Here is a 25,628-nt window from a genome sequence, read left to right as displayed (position 1 = left end):
GTTTGAAATAGGAATAAGAGGAGAAAAGATTCCCCATTGTGAATGTGTTCCAAAACCTATAGATTGTCAACTGCAGGGAGCCTTTGACCCTCTCTGTTGGACAGTTTCATGTCCTGCTACTCATGTTCTTTTTCTTGCTTTTTAAGTGCAAGCGGTTTTTTATTAAAAAAAATATATATGGAATATACCAAACCCGTTCGTGAACTGTAATATAGAATCTTATAATTTCAGGATGAACAGAACTATAATCAGACTTATTTAATTTCAGAACTGATTAAGCAGTCTCCCCCCGCCCCCTGCCAACTTCCTATGTAATGGAGTTGGGCAATCAGATCAGCTGGATGGCTGTGAAAATCTCAGGTGCCATGTGTATAATCATTCTCAATTATTGTTTGCTTTAAAATAAAAGGCAATTTCTCTTCACTAGGTAGTACTTACTGTATGGTTTTCTTCACAGAGGGAAAGATACTGACCAATGTGGTACCTTTTGCCATTATTTCCATTCTAAGCTTAGCATGTGGTTTTCTAGCTTTCTAGCTATTTTAAAACCTTTGTTTAACAAGGCAATATAATGGCACTATGTGTTTGCTTTTTCTGGCAACAATTCAAAAGTTGAATGATTTTGTAGTTAGTTAATCTTCCTTGTTAATGCTTTTAGCAAAATTGTAATCCTTTTTTAGTCTGTTGTAGCCACACACACACACACACACACACACACACACACTTAACGTGTTCATGTTTCATAAGCTTCTTCAATATAGCATTTCAAGGAGATGTGTTTTGCTAGAGCTTTGATAAAGCAACAGTCAGTATTATTTGTTACAGAATCAAACTTTGCGTCTTTGGGGAGGATATTATTACACATATTTTACATTATTAGATCTGTTATGACCCCTAAAGTGTACAACTATTGTTTTATATACATTTCTGCTAATATCTGCCTAAAACAAGTTGTCATTTTGTGCACACAACATTCAAACATTACAAGTTCATGGAGGTTCATGCCAAAATATAACACAAAGGATGCAGTAACTGAAGAATGTGACTTATAAATCGGACCTTGGTGTAATAATTCCCTAAATTATTGAAAGGTAGCCCTATGAGTTACTGAACAAGATTATTTCAGTTATCCAGAACACTTAAATCATGAATGAAGAAACACAGTTCTAGAAGGCTCCAAAAGATGAGAGTCCATTCTTTGAATGGGTTTTGTTTATCCCATCATTATAAAGCTGCCATAAAGCTGAAAAATTAGCTGGAAGTGTGATAGGGATAGGTGAAGAGGAGGATGCTGAAGCTTTACAAGTTTGCTTTATTCATTGGCTTCTGTTACTGAATGAATGAACAATTGCAAGTGGATCTACTTGAAATAGCTAAAATTCCTGGGGTATAGCTTTGATCACAGGAAACATTATGAAATACAGCAGTGAAGCAGAGTGTGATGGGGTGGTAATGATACTATATACCTGCATCCTTGTACCTACAGTTGGCTCCCAAAATAGTTAAATGATTGGGCAACCCATTCACAAGTTTGGGCAATATGGTATGATGGGTGTGGCAGAATGCTTAATTTGTATGGGCATGCAAGAGTCAAGCCATCTGACATGTTTGTGTTTAGCTATGTTTATGTCCATTTTCCCCCCAAATGCTTCCGCTTGAAATAAAGGAAATGTGAGCCGGAAAACAGCAGACGTGAAGAGACAGATATATTTGAGACAAACAGTATTCACATATTTTTCTAGGCATTTCTCAGGGAGTAGATGAGCAGCTGAAAAATGCTATAACTACCACAAGGCACAGGCTGAACATTCTAGTTGTGTATGCGTGTGTGTGTAACATCAATGGCAAGTTTCAAATGGCCTGTCCTTAGATGTGTTTGAGATTTGTAGCTCCGTTATATGCATGCTTACTCAGAAACAAACACCACAGGATTCAGTGAGAATTCCTGTGATTACTGAACAGAATGTTGAGATTCAGACAAGGAAAACTGAAATTCCCATTCAGCCAAGAAGCGCGTTGCACGCAGTTCACCTAAACTCTTCCAGTCTGCTTTAACTGATGCTGGTTTTATATTGTATGTTGCATATATCTTACTAATAATTAATTTTGATTTGGAATATTTTAATGATATTGTTCTAGTTGATATTTTACTGTTTCATGGTGTGTGTTTTTATTTTGTAAAACATCTTGAGAAGGTTTTCACCTTTAAAAGCGATAAAATAGTAATAATAAAATAATCTTCATAGGCTATTATAAAGGTGAAATGGAATATACCCATGCTTATCCATGGAATAAGGGCTTGGTTAAAGCATGTTAAATGAATGTTTCTTCCTTCCAAGAAATTGTGCATAGAATTACGACATAAGTCATGAACTGTGAAGGTACCTTTGCTTCTAGTTCTAGCTGCTGCTTGTGCCATCAATTCACAGGACAAATAATTGCCCTTAACTTGGAACTGGGCTATGTCTTTCCCTTATATTTTCATCTTTGGGGCATGGCCCTAGCAGATGTCCTAAAGCTAGTCCATTCCTAGAAAAATAATAATCCTAAAACCTAGAATAAACCTGTGCCCATAGGGAAGGCAAGTGAAGACGAGAATCATCATTTTCCTACAGGGGTGTAATTATTTAGAACACCTAGTTTTCTCCTCTGGTTTTGGAAATAACATGTGCTATTTTTAATGCATTTGTACACAAGCTGTTTTGTATCTGTACTCTAATTCCCTCGAGGTCACAAAAATGCTTAGTGTCACTCAGCACAATCAAGGTTCTACAGAGGCGATCAGCTAATCAGTGCGGCTTAGTGTCTCTTTAGCATATCTTCACTTTGTACAACAAATTGTCACTCCACGAAGAGGCTGAGAGGATGTTTAAATGTTCTAGTAACAATATTCTTAAGACAGTTTTTTTTTTTAAAAAAAAAGTTGAAGTCAAGACACAGCCATATTCACAAATCGGCTGACACTTTCATGTGAAGGCTATATTAAACGAAACTTAATTACAAGTAAACTAAGTTCACCCTTGAGAATTGTCACATTAACAAAGAGAGGCAAGAAGACATATAGAGAGAAGCCTCCTTAAAATTCATCACTATTCCCTTCTTCTGGACTGGGCTGAAAGCAAACAAAGGGAACAGGGAGCGAAGCAACACTTTTTAAAAATTATACATGCTGCGAATTACAGGATGTGTTGATATTGTGTCCTATCTAGAAGATATATACAGTTTTATAAGTGAATTTATAGATCGGGGGAAAACTGATCAGTACAGTTACTTCAAAATTATGTGTCAATATATGTGTCCAATATATTTTGATACTGTTTATAAATTGGAGTGGGAATTGTCTTCGCAGTAGGCATGTAGAGCACAGTTCAAAGCTTTGGCCAGCAGTAGTAGGTACTTGATCCAGATATGTGTCGACCACAGCCCCACAGAAGGTGGGGGTGAAGAGGCCAGAGGCATGGAGCAGACTGTTGACATCACATGACAGCAGTTGAGCTGTTTCAGGATCCAGCTGATCCTGGGATGGCTCCAACTTGTTCCTGAAATGCCCAATTTTGGAAGTTTGTACTGACTACTGATGGCAGGGGTACTGGTAGCAGTGGCTTCTGCCATCATTGGGCAGTTACATTGGAATGCTGCTTGCTGATGGAGCCTCATCCCTCTGCCTCCTCAGAACCCTCACCAGCATGACAGATCAACGGTTAGAATTGCTCTTTTAGTATAGAATTGCTTTCCTTTATTTTCACTTTTTACATGGAATCTATATTACACCATTTCTAACCCACTCACTATATTCCAAGTTTTTTCCTGTGTTGTTTGGGGGGGGGATGTTTGGTTGCTGTCAACAGTTTTTCATTTAAAATGCAGTGGAACACATGACTTTCTTGTATAAGGCCACTGTGTCTTTATTTAGAAGCTTATTGTCCTTGTGATTGCTTCCTAAACAACAGACACATTGCTCCATTGTGCCTGAATTAGAAAGCTGGGGGGACCATAGCTCAGTGGTAGAAAATCTGCTTTGTGTACAGAAGGTGTGTCAGGGTATGGTCTGAATCAGAGGATTGGGGGGTGCATTCTCAGGCAGATCAGCTCCTCTCTGAAGAGGAGGGGGAGATTCCCCCCCCCATTTCCAGCAGTTTCAGGAGCAGAGAGAGACACAGACACTGAGCAGTTTCAACAGGAGTTGCCTAGTTATGAGATAATGGGAAGAGAGGCAGAAGGGAGGGAACAGCCATCAGAGACGTCATTAGAAAGTGTGGGGGACCCTCCCTCTCCAAGAACTAGGAGGTCTGTCCGTATTAGAGAACAAAGAATGCGGAGAGGAGGAATTTCCTGTTGGTGCCCAGGATGTTGCTAGGGACGGAAGGGGGAGGATTTAGAGTAGCCAATTGCTCTCCTTGTGGAGAGATGTGGATTTTTGCTTGTAACCAGATGTCTGAATAAAAAGGACTATAAAATATAAACTTGTTAATTCTTGTCTGTGAAGTTACTGAAGGGAGGGGAAGACTCTCCATGCCTGACAAGTTGCCAGGTTCAATACCTAGCATCTCAGGAAGGGCTGGACGAGATCCATGTCTGAAACCTTGGGAAGCCACTGCCAGTCAGAGTAAATAATACTGAACGAATGCTCTGACTTGGACTAAGGCAACTTCCTGTGCCCCTGACTTCCTGATTACTGTTCTTCTTTGGCGATCACTCGTAGCCGAGTAAGATTGTCTTACTGTACTACAGTGCTTTAATTACTGGTTTACCACCTTTAAAAAAGAAGAAAAAATAGTTAGATGGCACCATAAATTAAAATCCCCTTGTGTGGGATGCAGGTACTGACTAATGAAGTGGCAGCTATCATTGATGCCAAACAAAAGCAAGTGAGAGAGCTTTTAAAAAAATGAAAATTTAAAGGGCTTTCACTAAATGGGATTTCAGCAGAAGCATAGTAAAAGGATCTTGTTTCTGAGGACGATCATTACCAGATAATATAGTACTACTTAAAATGCTTTGAGGAACCACTTTTTGAATTTTGCCTCCAAGTGTTTATGGAAAAAGAATACTTCAGCAACTCTAATGGATGCTAGTGCGGGGGTAAAAGCTTACTTGTCAAAAAATTGAAATTGTGTAGGTTGACTTAAATGGTATCTGGGAAATGACAGTTTTATTTTGTAACAGTAAATCGTGGTGTGTTTTTTAACTGCCTATGTATAAACAGAGAAGCCCACATTATGCATTATGATAAAGTATCCATTTGCAAACTGAAACTCACCATGGGAATTTTGTGTATGAAACAGCTGTATGTAATGGTGTGGTGGTTTCACCATGTAAGAGCAACTTACCTTTGGGTTATAAAAAAGAAGGCCACAAAAGAAGGCACTCACAATTTCATGTATGACCAATTGCTCAGTTGATTCTATTTTCAACTGTCAACTAAATAACTTTGCAAAGTATGAGCCACACTCAGTTTCAGGATTTCAAACATGTTTCTAAAAACACAGTCCCTGTTGCACAAAATCAGTTGCAATAAATTGTGAAAGACTTTCAATATGAATGTTTATCATCTAAAGTGTGAATCTGTTTTTACCTTAGAGAAAGAAACAGAACAACGGTTTTTCATCTCTTTATTTTTTATTTTCGAAAAAGGTTCTTTAGCACATGTTTTATTTAAATTTTAAAAGACCAGCATAATATTATTTTTAGCAGTGTACTCTTGAGTCCTAGATTTCCCATTCAAATAGAGTAAGCCTGCAGCATTACAGCAGCAAAGGTAAATTGGTTACCTAATTCTACCAGCCGTTTGAAAGGAGCTGAGAAATAAAATATCAAGGCTTTCCCTGTGAGCAATTTTTTCTCTTGTATTTCTTTATGCCTTTTCTCCTGGAGAGCCTTGTATTTAATGAAATGCTCTTAAAAGAATTGTGTGTGTTTCCTGATTCTATACAACCATTATTCTTCATAGTAAGTATGTATATATATATATTAAAGATGAAAGGGACAATTTCCCCATGTGTGTGTAAATCACAGTGATCCCAGTTAACACCCATCTTTGATACAATCAATTAATTCACATTGTGTTCCTGTCTGTGGCTTTTCTCTCTTTTGAACTCCATGGGGATTATTGCACATGGAGCAATTTACAGAATTGAGACTACTTATGCTAGTAAGGGTTGCACATGCAGGCAGATTATGAAAGCATTATTTTTGCTTTTAATTTTTGCAGACAGTCTGTCTAGGTCAAGAATAAGTTCCAAACTCAAGTCGGTAATCTCTGTAGCTATTTCTGGTGTCTCTGATATGCCAGGAATAGCAACTGTGTAATACAGGTTTTCTACACAATGTCTTTCTGTGTCTTGTATTAGCAGTGGAAAATGAATCCTGATTTCTTTCTGAGGAATGAGCCACATTAAATAGATATTCAATTTTCTCCTAGTAAAAATTACATTTGCACCTACCAGTATGGCCTCTTTCAAATCTTGAAGGCTATTATAAAATGTCTGGAGGGAGCTCATATTTTAACTGCCAGTGATTCCAAGTGAAGAGCCCTATGTTCATCTTTCATTTCCTGCCTTGGATACCATTTTACTACTCCAGTGGACATCTTTTCCCCCAACCACTGCAGACAAATATCTTTACTGTTTCCATCTGGGGAAGCAACATGCTGTGTGTGGCATGCTAGACCAGATAAAGCAAAACATCAGCACCCGCATCAGGATGTCAGCCCTCAAAGGCACCATCGGAGGCCATGCTGAACAGCCACTTCAAAGGGCCTTTGATGTTTTTCTTTGCATGGAACCAGAGGAGGGCAGATTTCATCTGGTTTTTAATCTCTTGTCATTTTCCTTGCCTATAAACTTGTTTGAATCATACCATTTCTTATAACGTTTTTATCCCATAGGGTAATTGGAGAAATGGAGAGATAAGGCCAAAGGTGCCACAGGTTAAGGTGGTCTGAGAAATTTTCTGGGCTCAATTTAATTATTTGTTACATTTCTATGCTGTCCACTAGTGGACTCCTCTGAGCGTTTGAGTCATAAGGCGGGCAATCAGGTCTGGCTCTAGGACAAATATACAGCACCTTGGGCAAGGAGTGCCTTCAACACAACTGTTCAGCTTTGCAGGGCCACCCAGAAGGTTTATGGGGCCTGGTTCAGGTATGATGCTGTGGGCCCTGCTGCTGCCCACCTGTGAGGACCCATGCATGTGTATACAATGCTGGGGTCGCATGTGAAAATTACTGCATGCACTGACCACAAATTCTCACCTGCAGCTCCTGCTTGCGGTGGAAGCCAGCACAATGATAGATGTGCTTCATTTTTTTCTTATCTGGGGTTAAGGGAATAGGGTTGTACTTCTCCTGAGTACCACCTCCAAATTCAAACACTCTTCTGACAAAGTTTACTGGGGCTCTGTCTCAAAGGACTTCTGGTTGTGGTCTTCTGATGGTCTTCTCCATTACTCAGGAAGCAAAGAGTCCTCCTCTGGTCACTGCTGTGGACACAAGACCTGACTGACTGTCTCCAGGCACTATAATCATCGGCAGTCAGCAGTGACCAGAGAAGGAATGATTGCTGGGAGGAGTGCAGAGAGAAGAAATGGCATGGTGTATCTGCAGCAGCACTAGCGGACACCTTCATCTGCTCCAGCTGCAACGAAACATGCCTCTCCCATAGTGGTCTCTATAGCCACAGCAGGCGCTGTAACTCTCCAATGGTTTGACTCCCCCCCCCCAAAGGGGCACTCCTCCATTGTCTCCTGAGACAGATGGTTGCCAACAGACCAGGATCCCTTCAAGCCTGGCCCCACATGACTCCTACACCTTTTCTTGTGGTGACACAGAAAATTACTCTCCAGTAGCACCTTGTCTGGAAATTGTAGCTGGAATTTACTTACCATTTCCTCATTTATGGAACTCTTGCTGAAGACACTGATGAAAAAGCAACATCAACATTAAAGACTGCTGCGGACAAGGTTTTGATAATAGTGCCAATGTGAAGGGGCAGAAAAAGGTGCCCAGGCAAGACTATTTAATATTGAACCCATTAGCTTCATTCTTACCCTGTAACTGTCATTTCTCTTAGTCTGGTAGTTTCAGGTGCAGTCTCATCAGCGGAGGAATCTACCCCTTTTGCCATGCTACAGTGCACCTTTGTGCTGTTCTCTGTGTCTGCTCAATAGTGACAGATACTAAAAGACAATGTGTCCAACCTCACCACTGGGAAAGTTGCATAGACAGTGGGAAACATATTCTATATCAAACAAAAGAAGTATATGATGCTCCGATGGAAATAGTAGAGTTGCCTCAAGCAGATGCAAATCTTCGCCCTGAAGCACAGTGCCTAGCAGACCTACCCATGGACTTCAAGATATCAGTCATAGCATAGTACAGCCTTCTGTTCCTACAGGCTAGAACTGGGGAGGGGGGGTTGCACAGAGACAGTTAGCACATCAAAAGAGCTCACAAAAGTCCCACGTAAGCACCGCAAGAAGAGGCCAGTTTGACTATGAAGGTCAGAATCACAATGAGGAGTGCAATAGTCCAGAAGAAATCTTCAAACAGGAGTTACTTTACACTCTTGTTAGCACCACTTAAGCTTCACCTAAAGAGCAATCTCACAGGAATCTCACAGAAATATAATCAGATTCTTGTACAACCTTGAAAAGCTGCCAGAAGAGATTTGGAGAGACACTCTACACAGAGCTCTCACTGATGACAACCACTCTGACATTGATGGTGCAGATCTTTGTGTTGAGTTGGGCCAGCTCCATCACATTCCTGGAAATGGCTCACTGTAAGATGCCCTGCAGTAAATCCATGACACTAAAATGTGATGTAGCAAAAAGTCTGGGTAGTAGTACAGATTTTCCTAACAGCTGCAGTTCCAGTTGCCAGTGGCAAGTGGATTGAAATGGAAGCTCATCAAAATGTATTTACGTTCTGTCATGGCACATGAGAGGCTTCCTACCCTGTTCCTCAATAATGACATTGCTCAAAACTTTGACCTCTCAGCCACTGTGCTACAGTTTGCACAAACCAAAGCCTGAAAAGCTCCATCCTGAGCAGTGGAAATTCATCAAACCACACAGCAGGACCATCACAGGTTTAAATTTAAACGTTTTGTTTTGTAGCTTGTCCTATCTTTTGGCAAGCATTGTTTTAGAACATTCTTTTTATCTTAAAAAAATAAAACATCATAATTAAAAAAGTATGCTGCCTGATCTCTTACAGCTTATGGGTTTATTTTATTATCATTTCTATAATGCTTGGAGTCCTTACAGTATTTGAAGTGCTAAGTGGTCTCTACTGTTGCCTCAAAGTAAAGCTGTGTTCCACTTACTTTTACCTGACACAGAAAATGGGGTGGGTGGGTGGGTTTGCATACTTTAAAGCTAATTAGTACCCCAATACTCTGTAGAGCTTTTTTTTTTTTCAAAAAAAAGTTGCAGATACTTGCTTTTGCCACCTTGGCTCACTGCACATAGTACATGTAGATAAAAACAGCCAATGAGCTCACCTTGGTACCTGAGGAAGCCACCCAGCTCATCCATCTCTAAGGCTGCCCTGCTAGCAGTGGTGTCATTTGATCCTAGGCACATATGCATTTCAATTAGAAGTGGTCATTTCTTATGAAAAAAACCACTCAAATGTGATGTTTATGGTCTCATGGGGGGGGGATGAAAGGATTGATTTGAGTTGATTTTTTTAAAATTTACTACCATATGGGTTTTAATTTAATTCCAACAGCGAGTGAGAGCATGATGTTAAGAAGGCGGCCCCTGCCTCTACTGCAATTACATGCCTCCATGCATGTGCGTTGGTCAAATCTCTCCATAATCCAAAGACTTTGGGGAACCTAAGCTTGACAGTTATGCAGATCTGTCTAGTCCAATTTCTTTCTAAGTCATGGAAACCCTACCACATAGCAGCTGGGGTTCCTGGTTCCGGGCTAGTTGATTTTAGATCTCTGTAAGAACTCTTCCCAACCTACAAATATGGTCCTTCATTGTTGTTGTTTAAAAAAATCTCAAAGCAGTTTACAAAACATTAAAACATTAAAAAAACCAAAAAGCCACACATCAACCAATGCAGAATAAAACATTACTGAAGATTAACAACAATCCTGTTAGGGAGGTTATGCTGATAGGCAACTCTAAGACGTCTTTAGCTGTGTAATTTTTAGTTCATGGTTTTGGTGTTCTGAATTTGTTTACAGTTGTTTTATTGGGTTGATATGGTGTGTTGTTTTTTTACTGCAATAGCACTTCTTTTTTTAATAGTGGGGATGACAGGTAAACAAAAGCCATTTCAAAGTTGTACTGAAACCATCAGCACAAAAATTGAAGCTTTCTTAATCTCTCAAGCAGACTCTATAAAAATATGACAGTAGACTATTCATACACAGTTAAACATAACATTTGTAACCTGATGTAGCAGACTAGAGACTGATATAAAAATTAATATTTATACTGTAGGTTTCAAATACTTATAGCAAATTACACTAAAATTGTGTTCTCTAAAACATTACTTTGGCATGTGAAAATCTTTATGCATATGACATTCAGCTAAAAAATTGTTTTTCAAAGCTAATTGGCAGGCTTTAAATCCAAGTTAAAATCACATTATTCAGTGTATTCTAATATGCAGCTTAAAAAAAACCTTTAAATGTTAAACAACTTACTTTGGTATGGGACTTTCTTTGTGCACTTGTCAAAAACTGTGTTTAATATTTTTAATTTTATTCTTTTGCAATTATCTCAGGACATCCTTGGAAACACGAAGCAGCCTTTCAACTGATCCACTCAGGTATTGTAAAACTACGCTGCATTTTTTTTAAAAAAATAAATAAATAGAAGGGTTAACTTCAGTGTGACAACACTATTTTTGATTTTGATTTTACTAGGCGCTGCCTCCCCTACTTGCACTGCTCACCAACCCCGCCTACCTGCCACTCCCCTCATTTTCACCTTGTCCCAACCCTCAGCTCCTCACAGCTCCTTCAACCCACCCCATCCCCACAGTTTGCCTAAAAACTCCCACAGTAACTAATAGTGGCAGCAACAGAAAGAGCCAGAAGGCTTGCAAAGCCCACCCTGCACTGATCCACCTGCCTGCCTGCAGTTACATCTTCCAAGGACACTCATTGCTGCAGGAGTTCTCCACAACTCTCCTGTTTTGTCGCTGCTTTCTTCTTCCTCAGCTTCTGATGCAGCTGAGGCGGCAGCATCCGTGTTGTGTAACATCATTGGAGCAGGGTTGTTGCTGGGGAACTGCCCCAGACTGTCCTCGCCATTCTTTTGTGGCTCACTAGTGGCTCAATCTTTTTCAACATGAAATTCAAAGCATCACACAAAGATTACCTTTCACACAAAACTTAAGATACTTGTGAAATGTATTTCTGATGGGGCTACTAAGAAGTCATGGGGTGTGGCCAGTGAAAGGTCACAAAGATGTGACAAAGTTCTGGCATTTTCTGCATCGTCCTCCTTTGCAAAGACATTGTGGGCACTTGAGTACTGATGTTCTACAAATAGCTAGCACCCAACTAAACTGAAAAATGTCTTGCTTTGCTTCAGAAGAGGTCCATGCTGTTGCGGTTCTCTGCTGGGAGAAAAGTTGTTTGACTGCCTGGTTCTCTTTCTGTCTTCCTCCTATGCAATGGAACATCGCAGTTTCATGCATACTTAGCATTTAAGTGGCTGAGACGTGGTCCCTGCTCTCGTGATTTCTAGTGTGAATTCATGCCACAATAATTGTACATTACTCAGAAGTGAGCAGCACTGAATTCCATGGGGATTGCTCCCTGGTATGTAAAGGGTTGCCGCCTGAATTGGTAAATGTTAAAGGCACAACACTGGACGGCTAATAAGGGACCCCATACATTTCCAGACCTGGTTGGTTGGTTGGCATCCATCTCTGTTGGAAGATAATGGAAGAGTGTGCCTTTGGTGGTGTAGTCAAACTGTTGGAGAGTTACGGTGCCTGCTGTGGCTATAGAGACTGATACGGGAGATACATGTTTTGTTGCAGGTGGGGCAGATGAAGGCATCTGCAGATGCACCATGGCATTGCGCTGCTGCAGATGCACCATGGCATTTCTTCTTTCTGAACTCCTCCCAGCAGTCATTCCTCCTCTGGTCACTGCTGTGGATACATGACCTGACTGTCTCTAGGCGATGTGGTTGTCTGCAAGATATTCCCACACAGGGGGGTTAATGTTGCCAGCCTTCATGTCATTTGAAGACATCTTTGTAACTCAGAGTTGGTCTGCCAGTGGGCCTGGTGCCTGAAGCATGTTCTTGGGGATCCTGCTATCTTCCATTCTTTGGACATGACCATGCCAGCATAGATGTCACTGAGACAGGAGTGCAAACATGCCAGGAATGTGGGCTTGGGAGAGCACATCTTTGTTTGAGACTCTGTCCTGCCTTATGATGCCCAAATTCTTCCTGACACAGTGATGCAGAAGGTATCAGTCCTGGTGGGTGCAAGTTGCCCACGTCTCATTACCATAAAGCAGCGTGCTCAACACCAAGTCTGGTAGACCTTCATTTTGGTATTGGTCATCAACATCATATTATCCCACACCTTTTTAGAGAAGCGAGCAATTGTTGTAGCTGTCTTGCCAATACACTTGTCCAGTTCAGTGTCGATGGAGAAGTTGCTGGTTATGGTGGAGCCCAAATAGACAAAATTGTCTATCACCTCAAGTGTGGTGGTCACCAATGCAGATGCATGAAATGCTGGCAGTGTCCTGACACAGGGTGTTGCTCTTCATCAGGCTGATGGTAAGGCTGAACATCATGCAATCTTGGGCAAAATGGTATATGAGACTCCGTAGAGCTTCCTTGGAGTGCCCTATCAAGGCTGTGTCATCTGCAAACAACATGTCTCAGATAAGGACCCACCACACTTTTGTCTTGGCATGGAGGCATGCCAAGTTGAACAGACTCCCTGTTTCTCCTTGAATAGATGTACACACCACCTTCAGTTGAGCTAAAGGCAAATGAAAGAAAAGTGACTAATAAATGATGGTGGCGTGATGATGATTCCTTCTGTGAGTTGCCTGAATGAGATTGACCTGGGGGCCTCATATTACATTGCCCAAACTAGTTGCCTATCGGGATCATAAATTTGTAAACTTTTCCATAGAGGGTGGCCTGAACACTTCTAGAGGTTGCAGGCACACTGTAATAGCAATGACTTGCTCAGAGCGCAAAAAATACAGCCCCTGCCTGTTTGCATGAATGTAGTAACATGATTGTCAGCTGCTGCACTTGAAGTCCTGGGAGGCAGAAGATGTATACAACATCTCAGTCCTGGGTTAAATATTACTTCCTTGATGCAACTGTATCCTAGAGCTGCATTGTATAAGAATGTATAAAAATTGTATGGGAAAGATTGTAGGAATCACACAGAAAAATTGCTTCAAAGTCCCCGTCTGCTTAAAGATTTGTTCGGGTTGAAATAACATTTGCTATAGTGTCTGCCAGTGATGACTACTTCCCTCTGAATGTGTCAAACTGGAACACATGATGCTATAAGCCAAAATAGTAAGCAGCAGTTGGGGAAAATGTGATGATGCTCATTTTGAATGAGTGTGCACTCTGGAAAATATCCAACCAAAGCTTAATAAAAATCTAAACACAACTAGAGATAAGGGAATATCAAGTTCTTGGGAGTATGGTATGGTTAGTTTTTTAGCGCAGATCAATCCGGGTAGGGGATTTTCACAAACATTTTAGTCTCTTCAATACTTCTTTTATTGTGGTTTTTGCCCGCCTTGCTTGACAAAAGGATGGTGAGCTTTTCAAAATGGGTAGATGGGACACATCCACACCAGCAGGGCCAGGGAGCTGTTGCTCCCTTATCCTTATACAGTCGTGCAAGTCACTGTGTAGTGATGTACACAGAATTTCAGGAGGGGCAAGTCTTAAAGGTTTTTAGTCCATAGTTCTATAGAAACGTACCTGGGGAAAAATCTGATTGAACTTATCTCTGAGTAGAAATGCATAGGAGTGGTCAGTGGACATGCCATGGAAGACCAAAGTTGGTTTCCCACATCCCTGCAAGTGTAAACTTTATGCTTTTATTTTATTTTAGAAGCATTGAGATTGGGTTTTGTAAGATGTATATCTTGGGTTTTGTAAGATGTATGTAGAGTCCCAGAGAATTTGATACAGCTAGCAGCTCAAACACAGATGCTTATCCTGCTTTCCAATTACTGCTTCTGTCTTTAACTTTCCCCCTTTTAACTTTAACTAGTTAGAATGTTTATGCATCATGCTGCAAGAGTAACAATGGTTGTGGTTTCTTGAAAGGTTCTATGGCAATTCACCAACACACCTCTAAGCAAATTGCACAAAATCATTGTACCCTTGGGGCAAGAATATATATATTTCACCTGTCTTCATTATTATTTTTCAAGAGCATTGCATTGCAATGTAGGCCAGACTCTGAACTTATGCTGCAGTTAGTTCATATTCTCTCACCGATGCCTTTTTAACTAAAGGCTTGCTTCTGCATCACTGATTGCTAAGGCAACCATTCTTCAAGAGGAGGTGTACTATATTTTTTCAGCTTATTCACCATAGCTTCTTCTTAATGGCCTCTTAGAGTACTCTCCTTTCGTTTGCTGCTGTCCACTGAGTTCCATAAATGAATATACAACAGCTGAACGCAGCTCACTGAACATCACAATGCGGAAGCTGCACTACGTCCAAAAGTTACTATGCTGTTTAAGCCTGTGAATCTGAAGACAAAGAAAGGAGCAGAAAAATGCCCTTTCAAAGAACCGGCTTTATATTCAGGCTGAGCGTGAGATGAAACTTAATGCATTTTTACTTGTTTGTTTTCCAAGGGAAAGAGAGGAAAGATGGAGAGCATGGGTGTTGAGATTGTTGCGCCTTTCATTCACAAAAGTCCCCATTAGCATTTGCTTTAAGCACAGTACAGTATACTCAGTATTAGAAGCTGTCAAAGTGTCTGGGTGAGTATTTTTTTAAACCACTAAGCACCTACATTTTGAATGCAGAGAGTGACAAACTTATTTTTTCTTCATCGAAAAGCAGGAAGAGGTCTCAGAAAAGGTCTGAACCGTCTACCACAAAATGCTTTTGATAGTGCCCTGCTGTTTCTGCAGTGATTAACTTTCTCCCTTCCTTGTTTCTCCTGATGAATAATTTAATTTGAGCATATTTGCTTCAGATTGTGTGTATGCATGTGCAGTTGTGTGTAGATAATATAAAGATAGAATAGAACCCATAGCCAAATAATGGAAGGGTAAAGTGGATTTACATGAAATCCTTTCGTAATAAATCTGTTTCATTTAGGTACTGCTAACAACTGCCCGTGTGTGTGTGTGTGTGTTAGATGAGGGGGGTGGTTTGCATAAAGAATTTGGCCAACTATTTGCTTTAGGTGGTAGTGGAGAAACTCACATGCCCCGTTCTGCAGCCTAAAGTCTGAATTTTGAATAGCTTACAGGCCCGGTGTCACCACAGTCTCCTGCCATGCGCAAAGAGCACTGGGGTAACCTACTTCTGACTCCTGCCACTTATTCCATACATTAAAGTAGTTGCACAATTGTACAGTGGTGCCTCACAAGACGAAAAGAATTCGTTCCGCGAGTCTTTTCGTCTTGCGATGTTTTTCGTCTTGCGAAGCACGGTCCGTCGCAACTGCGCCTCTTCAAGCGGCTTTTTAAAAAAAAGCGCAAGACGTTTTCGTCTTGCAAAGCAAGCCCATAGGGAAATTCGTCTAGCGAAGCAACGCAAAACCGAAAAACCCTTTCGTCTAGCGAGTTTTTCGTCTTGCGAGGCATTCGTCTTGCGGGGCACCACTGTAGTTGCTAATGTGACACATTTGCTTCAGAACTACTGGTGTGCTTAAGCAGATCTGAATGTGTGCTATGTCTTCTTGTTAGTTGATTTCTCAGTTGTGTACTACTGCCTACCTCTTGAGGTGAAAGTTGTGAGAGGCCATCTGTTACAGAAACAGACTTATATTTAGTTTCACAATTACAAGCTGCTAAGAACAATGCCCATCTTTGGATGTGGGCAGTAGCTGTCTCTAGAATTCATCCTACTAAAAGCAAAATGGGCAGCAGGAGTTAATATTATTAGTGTTAGTTTCCTATCATGCAGGGAAGCAGGGAATGGCCAAGCTTCCTAACTCCCCAATGAGGGCTTAAAGCTTTCTGATCTAATGGAGCATAGTTGATCTCTGTAGGGCTTAAATTTCTGGAAGCAAAACAAGGCTATGGCCCTTTCTCACCCACCAGATACTACATGAGAAATCACAGCTCCAGTCCCAAAGGCTGAAGTGTCAACGCCAATGAGATTTCTACCGTGGGTTATAATGTGTTAACATTTACTCTGAAGTGATAAGCCTTTTCACCGCTAGAATGGTTCTTTTACATTGCCCAGCCCATTCCCAGTGTCACCTTTCATAGCAACCACTTCAGTATTCATGCACAACATTTCTGTGAATACTTTACAAGCCAAATAAATGGATGAACATGCAATATATTAACTACATGAGGTGCTTTCTGAAATTATGTGCAGCCAAATTTCTTGCAAATGTGCTCTGGATAATCCTCTTCACTGGATTCTGAAAGAATAGTGCTATATGGGGCATATCTAAAGCCTGGGATACATTGGGAGTATCTAGTCTATGTCAGAATCCAGATGTAGATACCACTCTACTACCTCCAAAGTGGTGATAAGATGTTTGAGATGTAGGCTCAGGTGTAACTGCTGTCTCATAAACTCTCCCCCCCCACACCTAAAATGTACACTTGACTAAAACAAGCATTATACTCATGATACACATTAAATGGAGAAAAACTCATCTCACTGGAAACAAGCACAGTGGAAATGGAAGACTTCTATTGCTCTACCTTCTTGCAATGTTAGCAGTTATTTTTGCTCAGGGTAATGCATTTTATTTATATTATTTCATAAAATAATCCGCTTGAATGGAAAAAAAATATTTACGGGGAACAACAGTAAAAAGTTATACAGGTGTCTCCCCATTTACACAGGGGTTACATTGAGCTCTTTTTAAGGGAAATTGGCTAAAACGACACTGCCAACATGGGTTGCTATATGCTTGGATTTCCCCAGACATTTTTGCCGATTTCTGCCTGGACACTGCTTCCGAGTATGTCCAGGAAATTTCAGGCACATGGCAACCCTAGCAAACACCCCATTCTGCCCCTATCTAGGTCTTCAGCATACCACCATATCAGTCATTACTTGCATTTATCACCTCATTGTTGTTGTTTTTGTTCTATCCATATGCACACAGGGAAGTTACCTCAGTGTTGTTAGAAAGGCTACCATTTTAAAAATCAAAATATTTTTACATAAATCTTCCTTTTAAAATCTTGTTTTGCTTGATGCTTTTCAAGAAATTACATTAGCATAAGATGAGTGGTCAGAAGGCAAATTAACATATTTTCTAAGAGTAATTCAGTTTCCACAAACGTGTTCTTTTAATATGTGCTTGTCGTTAATTTTTTGAATACTTCATTATAGCTAGTAAGAATGTTTGCAGAGGAAATTTTAAAAATAACATAAAATGCAGAATTGAATCCTATAGTGTCTCTCTTTAAAAGATAAGAGACCTAAATGGATTGAGGTTTCAGAGGGTGATAAATGAAAGCTGCTTTTATCATTCCTATTTCACCCAAAGGATTTAAATAGAAAATGCTTCTAATTTTAAAACTCCTTTTCTCAAAGCATATCCTTGCTAATTGCTTATGTGCTCCCATTAGAATAAAAATGGCCTGCCTTTCCACTGTAACTAAATGAGGGCTAGCTGCTGTTTCACACTGCTGTTAATTAGCCAAGTCCCAAATTCATCCTCTGCTGATGAGATTGCTCTAATAGTGCCTGAGCATTGCTTGTTACAGACACATTAGATCCGTGTGAGCCAATGGAAAGCTGTCATCCTGCTTCCATTTTAGATTTTATCAATGTGTTCCTGTTACCATAGCAACTGGAATCAACCTATCTTTGGGGGGGGGGTGCTTTATCTTGCTGGCTTTTATAGCTGGGAGCGTGCCCCACTGTGCACCATGTGGTTCAGATGATTAGTTTTTTTTCTTCACAGAGACCTTAACTGGCAAAGTGTGTTGGGATTAAGATAAGCATAATTTATTTTGCGAGTGGGGAGGGGTCTGCACTTAGGCTTGTCACTTCCCACCTCCCTTCCACTCCCAGTCATAAGGAAACCAACATTTTTCATAGGTGGCTTGGCAGACAATGAAGCAGATGTGATTCACACCAGAGGAGCCGGCTTTTTTTATATATATATATATATATATATATATAAAAGTTGTATCCAGCGTAGTTACAGAACTGAGGAGTTTCCATATGATGCTGTCTCAAATCTTCTGGGATCACAGGACGTTTCTACTCAGCAGAGTGTGATATTTGCTTGCCTTTTCCCTAGGAATTTGTGAGCTCTAAGGGGTGCTTTCTGAGCGGCCCCCAAGAATCCTGACCGGAATATATGCAAATGATTTATTATCAAAGAGCTTTTGGAATGGCTGGAAGTAGCACTGTTATTATTTTTTCCTCCTTTTGTTTGTGTGTAATAGCAACTACTGGCATTGTGGATGAACTCAGGGAAGATTAGCTGAAATGAGGAGCAACTAACAAAGTAAACGAATTTGTAGCCTTTGTGCTACTGTCTCTTTGTATTAAAGTAGTTCATGCACTGTAGCTATGCAGGTGCGGTGCCATGTGGATAAAGAGCTTGCATATATTGGTGGCAACTAGAAAATACACGGCTGTCTGCCTAGAAAAGGGGAGGGGTATTGTATGCAATACCGTTTGGTCTCTCTCTTTTTTCTCCTGCAAAAAGTAGGACATTGTGTGTGTGTTGTTTTTTTAAAAAAATAAAAAGCGAAAAAGATTCCACTTGCTGCAGTTGAACTGTTTTAAAATGCTGAAGTTAAAGGCCTTCTGCTTGGATTACTGGCAGTTTCTATGTCTCCAGCCTCTTCATGGCTTCTATAAAAGGTAAGGAAATATGAAATCTAAAATGCTTTTCAGTAGTAAATGGCTGCAGGCTGCTGCATTCACTTGCTGTAAGGCACATTTGCATGGTGTGGAAAGGGGTGTGGTGGGGAAATTAACGCAGACTTATTACAAAGGGTGTAAATCTGCTTGTTCCTTTTAACTATAGTAGCCATTGCTGCTACTTCTCTGCCTGGATGATGCTGTGCTGTGGATACAATTTAATTTGAAACAAATAAGCTAAAACAGCCCTTGTTTATTTTAATTCACTCTGATTTTCTCTCACACACAAGAAGAACAGCTGTTAAATGCTAAGTTTTTACATTACGGAATTGGTGCTTGGTTATTGTTTTGGAATGTCTTGGATTTTTACGTAATGTAGATTAATGTTCCTACAAGGAAAAAAGTTTTAATAGAACAGTTTGTTTCATATGGTATGAAATCAATTGCACACCGCAGCAGCTCTGACAGAAAACTGAAATGATAGATGGTGACCGATGGTCAGAAGTAATGGGACTGGGTGCCGGATGCATTGTTCTTGCCAAAGTAATGGAATAACAGCATAAGCAATTTAATTTGACATGTGTGGTGCACTTATCCTGATGTTTTTATCTAATCTTCAGAGGTCTCAGTATTCAGAATAGCTTATTAATGAAGAAAACATGTATAAGTAGTTCAGTATTCACAGCAAAACATGAAGGCTGTGGTATTCCACCCCCATAAAATCATAAAGTCCATTTTAAACACAGAAGGTGCTTTTTGTGAATGATAATTGCAGGTTTATTTATTGTATGAAGATTGCAGGGGTGAAAGGGAAACTCTTCCAGTCATTTTCAATGAATTATGCCCTTTTAAATCATGATATCTAAGTAGACAAACATAGTTGGGACCCTTTGCTTTCCTACATCGTGGGAGAAGCGTGTAAACTCCTTTTTAAAGTTACCGGTAAGTTTCCAAACTTAGCAAAATCATGGTGCAGAAGATTGACCTTCACTTTTAAAGGATGGACAGTTCATTCTTATATTTACTGTTCCAGTTAGATATATTTGTTCTTAAAATGTTGGGTGTTTTCCTTCAACTCTGTAATGTAATACAATTTAACTATAGAACACATTTTTCAACCCTGCTAACACATGCCTAATTAGTACTATTTCATATTAACTGGAATAAATTCTAATTTATTCCCTTACAAATACCTCCTTATCCATCTATCTGTATTTAGCGTTTACCCTGCAACTGAAAAAGTCTGGATTTACATACAAGAGTATACATGCAATGCAAAAATAAATAAATTATGGCATTCAAAGCTGTGACTGTTTTTAAATGGGTCACAAAGGGCATTCAGAAGATATTTAAAGAAAACATTTTTTCCTGCCTTAAAAGTGACAAAAAGGTGTGTGAAAACAGGATTGCACATAATGCATGATGAATGTAAAAATATACTACCCAGTTTCTAGTTCTTCTTCATTAGAGGTTTATGTCTTGTTCTTAATGTTCTTGGGAAAATGCCAGAAGGCCAACAAGAAAAGTGTGGGCATGTGGAGAAAGTGTGAAGGTGTGGGTGGATGTGCAAGAATGAGCGTGTTTTACAAGACCTGAAATAAAAATCTGAATTTGATTAATACTTTGTTCAGCAGGTGTTCTGTGTGTAGACGTTAGACCGTGCCATTCAGATTTTTATCATTCTTTCATGCTAAAGCTACATAAAGGGAGAAAGGATTTTGCAAATGCAGCTAAAAGAAAAATGTAATCACTGGTTTCCCAGCTATTAAAATAACACAAGACAGTCAAGACACTCTGCATCCAATATCATGCACCCACTCCTTGAACAATGTGAGAGACCTGAGGTTGAAAAGGATATAACTGGCAATGATGCACTGAAATATTGCATAAACATTTAATCTGTTTTTTGAATCAAACTATTTTACATACTTTCAAGTAAAAAACTAGCACTGTCTTTTATAGGTGCAATGCTATTGCTATTGCTACTGCTGCAGTAAAATCTAGTTTATTTTCAGAATAACATGCATTAAGAAATTATTGGAAGGTACAAAATGGCCTTGGGTGACCTCCTAGGCCTTGTCGTTTCTGAGGAATGAAAAACGTGAGACCACCTCAGCTGTGGGTCTGGGGGACTTGCTCCCTGCCTGTGATTCGTGGTTTTTTCCTCTTGTATTTTTATGTTGGAACCACCCTGAAATCTGTGGGTGAAGGACAGTATACAAAATTAAATAATCATAATCATAATAATTAATATGCAGGAATCAGGAATGTCTGTCTTGTTTCTCTTGTCAACCCAGGACAACAGCTCCTGTACTGTGTATATTGTAAATACATATTTAAAAAATGCAATGCATGTTATCTCTAGTGGCTGGAGTTCTTTGTTGTAGGGCAACTCAGATCCTCAGTATGTATAGGCCAAATCTGTACCGTAATTCAGATATAGCCTCTTCATTTCCCCCATGCTTTCAAAGGTTCAAGTGTCCATTTAATCTGTGACAATCTGTTATACAATCATATGACATTACTGCAGGTTATGCAAAGAATGACTAAGTCAAGTGTTCTGTTTCTATAATGCAGCAAGTGAGAAATGTTGCTATTAACACTATATAAAAAGTAAAGTAAAAGGTGGTAAAAAAATCTGTTCCCAGCAATGGTAAACACTGAATCACTAACATTCTTCGAAGGTCAGTTGCTGCAATCCTTCACACTTGGTCAGAAGTAATATCTGGAGGAAATCGTTCTCACAGGGATGTTGCTGAAAAGGACCTCTACGTGGCAACAATCCAATTGTTACATAGAAGTAGTTGCTATGGGGAATTGTGTCATTGTGTTAAAGTCCACACCCCACCCAACAAATATGCCAGGAATATGGTACTGGTGTGTGGAGATTTATAACATCATGGACAACTGTCTAGGCACTTAGCATTCTACAGACAATGGCTGGAGCAGGGACCACTCTCATTGTTCTCTACAACTTCTCCATGGAACATGCAGTGTGCATTCCATCCTTAAACTGAGTGCTTCATTGCATTTTTGTATGTTGAATGGATTATGTTAACCAGAATGCTGATGAAACGTGGACAATGGTCTGAAGGTTCACAAACTATGCTTTATGAAACCCAGAACAGTCATTGGGAATGAGCTATTCTGCCTGGCCCCTTATCTCCTCCCATTGTTTGCCAGATTCCTGTAAAGATCCTGGCTTGTATTAAACCAAATTTCTCCATTATATCCAACCTGGAGAATTCTGGCTTAGTGTCAGTTAACAAGCCGGGGGAAATAAGACTAGGTCACATCCTCCCTGTTGCCCCCTTGAGCTCCTCCCCTTGCTCTGGTGCTTGTTCACAGCTTTAGCCTTAATGCATATTCAAATTGGGCCACTCAGACACTTAGGAGCTGTTTCTCTCCCAATATTCTTGTCCAAGACCCTTAAGGCCTATATTACTTTCCTGTCTACCTTCATCATGTTTACACTGTATTTGCACAATAGAGGCCACTAAGGGAGTCATTAGCCTTAATTTACATGCAATTTGAAAGGAAGGCACAGATGTTGTAGATCATGTGTGTCATTATGGTCATCTGTTTTCGCTTTTGTTTAGGCCCCTGTTTTGTTGTATCAGTGGCAGGCAGTGGCATTATGAGATTAATCAGTTTTAACTAGAGTACATGGTTTGTACTTTCAGTATAGTGATAGGATACAGTTATATTACATTGTCAATCATAAGGGTTTTTGGGAACACCAGTGGTTTCAGAAGTGACAGCTTCTATGGTCAAAATTGTCTAATCCTTCCTGTCCTTACATTACTTTACTTTTGAGAAGGGGGCTTGCACATGCAGGGAAATGAATCCACTTCTGAACCCCTAATTTGTGCATTACTGAAGCATGTCTGCCTATTCTAAATCTTACTCTGCCCTTTTTTCCCCTTTTTTTTTTGTTTTTTGTTTTTTTTTTTTTTTTGTTCTTCTGTTTCTGAGAGGATTGTACCATGTGCTTAGAACTTCAGTTTCATCAGTTTGGAGATAAAAGGCAACATTAATATTAAAATAAGTTGCTATTACATAGCTTCTTCGAAGAAATAAAAGCTGTTGGACATCATTCATACTATATAATAATGAAGTGAGAAGAATTGCTTATACATTTGTTTGGAGGGGGGAACAGTATGTAGGAAAAAGAGTTAATGCAATTTGAGCTATTATGTGTATTTATAGTCCCTGTGAGAGAGGCCAGTTTCCTCCTATCTTGCAGCCTAGGTAAAGGGACCTCTGACCATTTGGTGCAGGCGTGGCCGACTCTGGGGTTGCGGCGCTCATCTCACTTTATTGGCCGAGGGAGCCGGTGTACAGCTTCCGGGCCATGTGGCCAACATGACTAAGCCGCTTCTGGCGAACCAGAGCAGTGCACAGAAACGCCGTTTACCTTCCCACCGGAGCGGTACCTATTTACTTGCACTTTGATGTGCTTTTGAACTGCTAGGTGGGCAGGAGCAGGGACCAAGCAACGGGAGGTCACCCCGTCGTGGGGATTCGAACTGCCGACTTTCAGATCGGCAAGTCCTAGGCTCTGTGGTTTAACCCACAGCACCACCTGCGTCCCTCATCTTGCAGCCTAGTCCTGTGCATACTGTTAAAGGTTGCTGGGAGAAGGGGCTAAACCCTTGAAATCATAAAATACTACAATTTTGACTATTTGGTATATAAAGGGAGAAATACAAGCTACAAAGGAATTCCTGGGCTAGCCTGTTCAAAAGGACCTCTGTCCAAGCTTAGGACCATTAAGAAACAATACAGGGCCATTGGCAGTGCAAGAGAACTGTCCTTCCCCCCTGCCCTGAAGTGAGAACAGAGATGGGATTTGGAAGGCGGCCAAGGTAACTGAGCGTGATGTCACAGGAACAGTTTGGGGCCTTTGGCAGGAGGCTTGGGATAGCTGAGAAAAGCCCAGAACCATTTTGGCAGGCTGGCTGAAGGCAGGTTGAGAGAGAGGCCTTGGACTCCACTGCTGCACTGCTGTGGAGAACAAGCCCCTCTTGAAATGACCATGTGGTAAGATCTGGACTCCCTCCATCTAGATTCAGGTGTAAATATGTGAATAAATCATATTTTTTAAAGCCACAACTACCTCTGTCATGTCTTTAGTTCTCCAAAGAACCACAGACCCTGGTTGAAGGCCAAGAGCCCATGCCCGGCTTGGCAGGGATTGGGGTGGCCTGTAACAGTATATACCAGGAAATAAATGCCAATGAGTTTAATGGGACTTGCTTCCAAGTAAGTATGCTTAGGATTGGATATCAGCTGGATTGCTATCTATATTGCCTCATAAATAAGTCCTGCTCCTTGGGGACCCTGCATATCATGAGGAAGACAATAGCAGTAAGCTGGAAATCAAAGGGGGGAGGGATGAATAGAGAGACCTGTTTTGAACTTGTGTGTAGAGTTCACGATTGTAGTTGTTGCTAAGAACAAATGCTTTGCTTTCATTTGACAGTGACTTCATCCAGAGCTGGCCTGTGAGTCACAGTGCCTGCAGTACAGCTCGCCAAAGAAGCTAGTGTTGGGGAAATTTGCTGCAACTGCAAAGCAGCTGAGTGTGTATATCCTCCTTTCCCTCCTCTCTAGCATATACTGTCATTCCATATAATTTTTACAGCATGTGCTGTGCATTCTGCAGAGAGTGCTTCATAATAAAATGATGGGAGACAGCCAACCAAAGCAAACTTCCAAATGACACGCGCGGAGCAAATGCATAAATAATGTAAAAGCTTTCAGCATCTTTCCATGCAAAGCAGTTAGTACACGCAGTCCTTGCATTTGTGACCCTTTGCTTAGCTCTCAGGTTATGTAAATGGAAAAACACCACTGTCTGTCCTATGATAAAAGGCACTTCATATGCTTGCAGTCCTAACAACACGTGGTCTGAAGTTGGAAAAAAACTGCTACCTACTGTGGATTCTCTAGGAATTTAGAATATCGTGTTTTACTCTCATGGCACCTTTCCTGGTAATATATTTTGCCTTGGGAAACTAGTATGTGGAGTAATCTGTGTCTAATTCTTCTTCATATTATCACAGTGTATGCCTTCCTTTCAGGTGGATTTGCACAGAGCATTTCTGGTCCCCTAGGGCACGTACTAAGTTGCAATTTCTGTCACTTTCTAGTATTATGCTTACAGATACCATATATCAGGAAAGCAGCCAAAGCAAAGGGTAACAGTGAGTGTAAAATCAGACATTCTCCCTTCAACTATGTGGTTAAATGTGCAGGAGGGAGTGCTATATACAGGAAGCTGCTAAAGGTATTGGTAAGATGCACCTAGGTTTGTTTGTTTTTACTTCTTGTTGCTGGAATTCACAAACTGAGTGGAGATTTTGTTCATTTCAACAGCATTTATATACTTAATAATCAGAGTCTATAAGCTCATCATCATCATCATCATCATCACTATCATTATTTTGATTTTGCTCCCAGCACAGGTATTCTGGGAATGAGAACAGTTCCTCCCCACAGGGCACCAAGCCAAGGGAACTCAAAATGATGATGTAGCATACTTGAGAACATGCACAGAACAGAAGGCGAGAGGAGGTGGTCGCCAAATTTTGTCCTAGCTCAGGGCA

General features: G+C 40.4%; 2 protein-coding genes across 17 annotated transcripts in view; one reads left to right on the top strand and one right to left on the bottom strand.

Moving 5' to 3' along the window:
* CFAP92 (cilia and flagella associated protein 92 (putative)) overlaps positions 1-25,628 on the bottom strand; it is a 332,392-nt gene that overhangs the window by 83,517 nt on the left and 223,247 nt on the right. The window lies entirely within an intron of this gene.
* The window catches only part of IQSEC1 (IQ motif and Sec7 domain ArfGEF 1), a gene marked incomplete at its 5' end in the record, with an annotated part of 298,180 nt that overhangs the window by 130,254 nt on the left and 142,298 nt on the right, over positions 1-25,628 (top strand). For 9 of the 16 annotated variants that reach the window (XM_083489191.1, XM_083489201.1, XM_083489189.1 and 6 more), the window contains one exon: positions 10,748-10,792. The exons of 5 other annotated variants lie outside the window; for them this stretch is intronic. In XM_083489191.1, coding sequence (XP_083345317.1) covers positions 10,748-10,792 — 45 coding nt within the window. Of the gene's footprint in view, positions 1-10,747; positions 10,793-18,220; positions 19,018-25,628 lie in introns of those variants that run through there. 2 more of the 16 variants (XM_083489196.1, XM_083489204.1) reach the window with 1 other exon arrangement.

Source organism: Podarcis liolepis (genome assembly GCF_965112155.1).
Source record: "Podarcis liolepis genome assembly, chromosome: 2".
NCBI classification, from domain to species: Eukaryota; Metazoa; Chordata; class Lepidosauria; order Squamata; family Lacertidae; genus Podarcis; species Podarcis liolepis.
The sequence above is the reverse complement of the archived record's forward strand: the minus strand, read 5'-3'. Positions and strand labels throughout refer to the sequence as shown.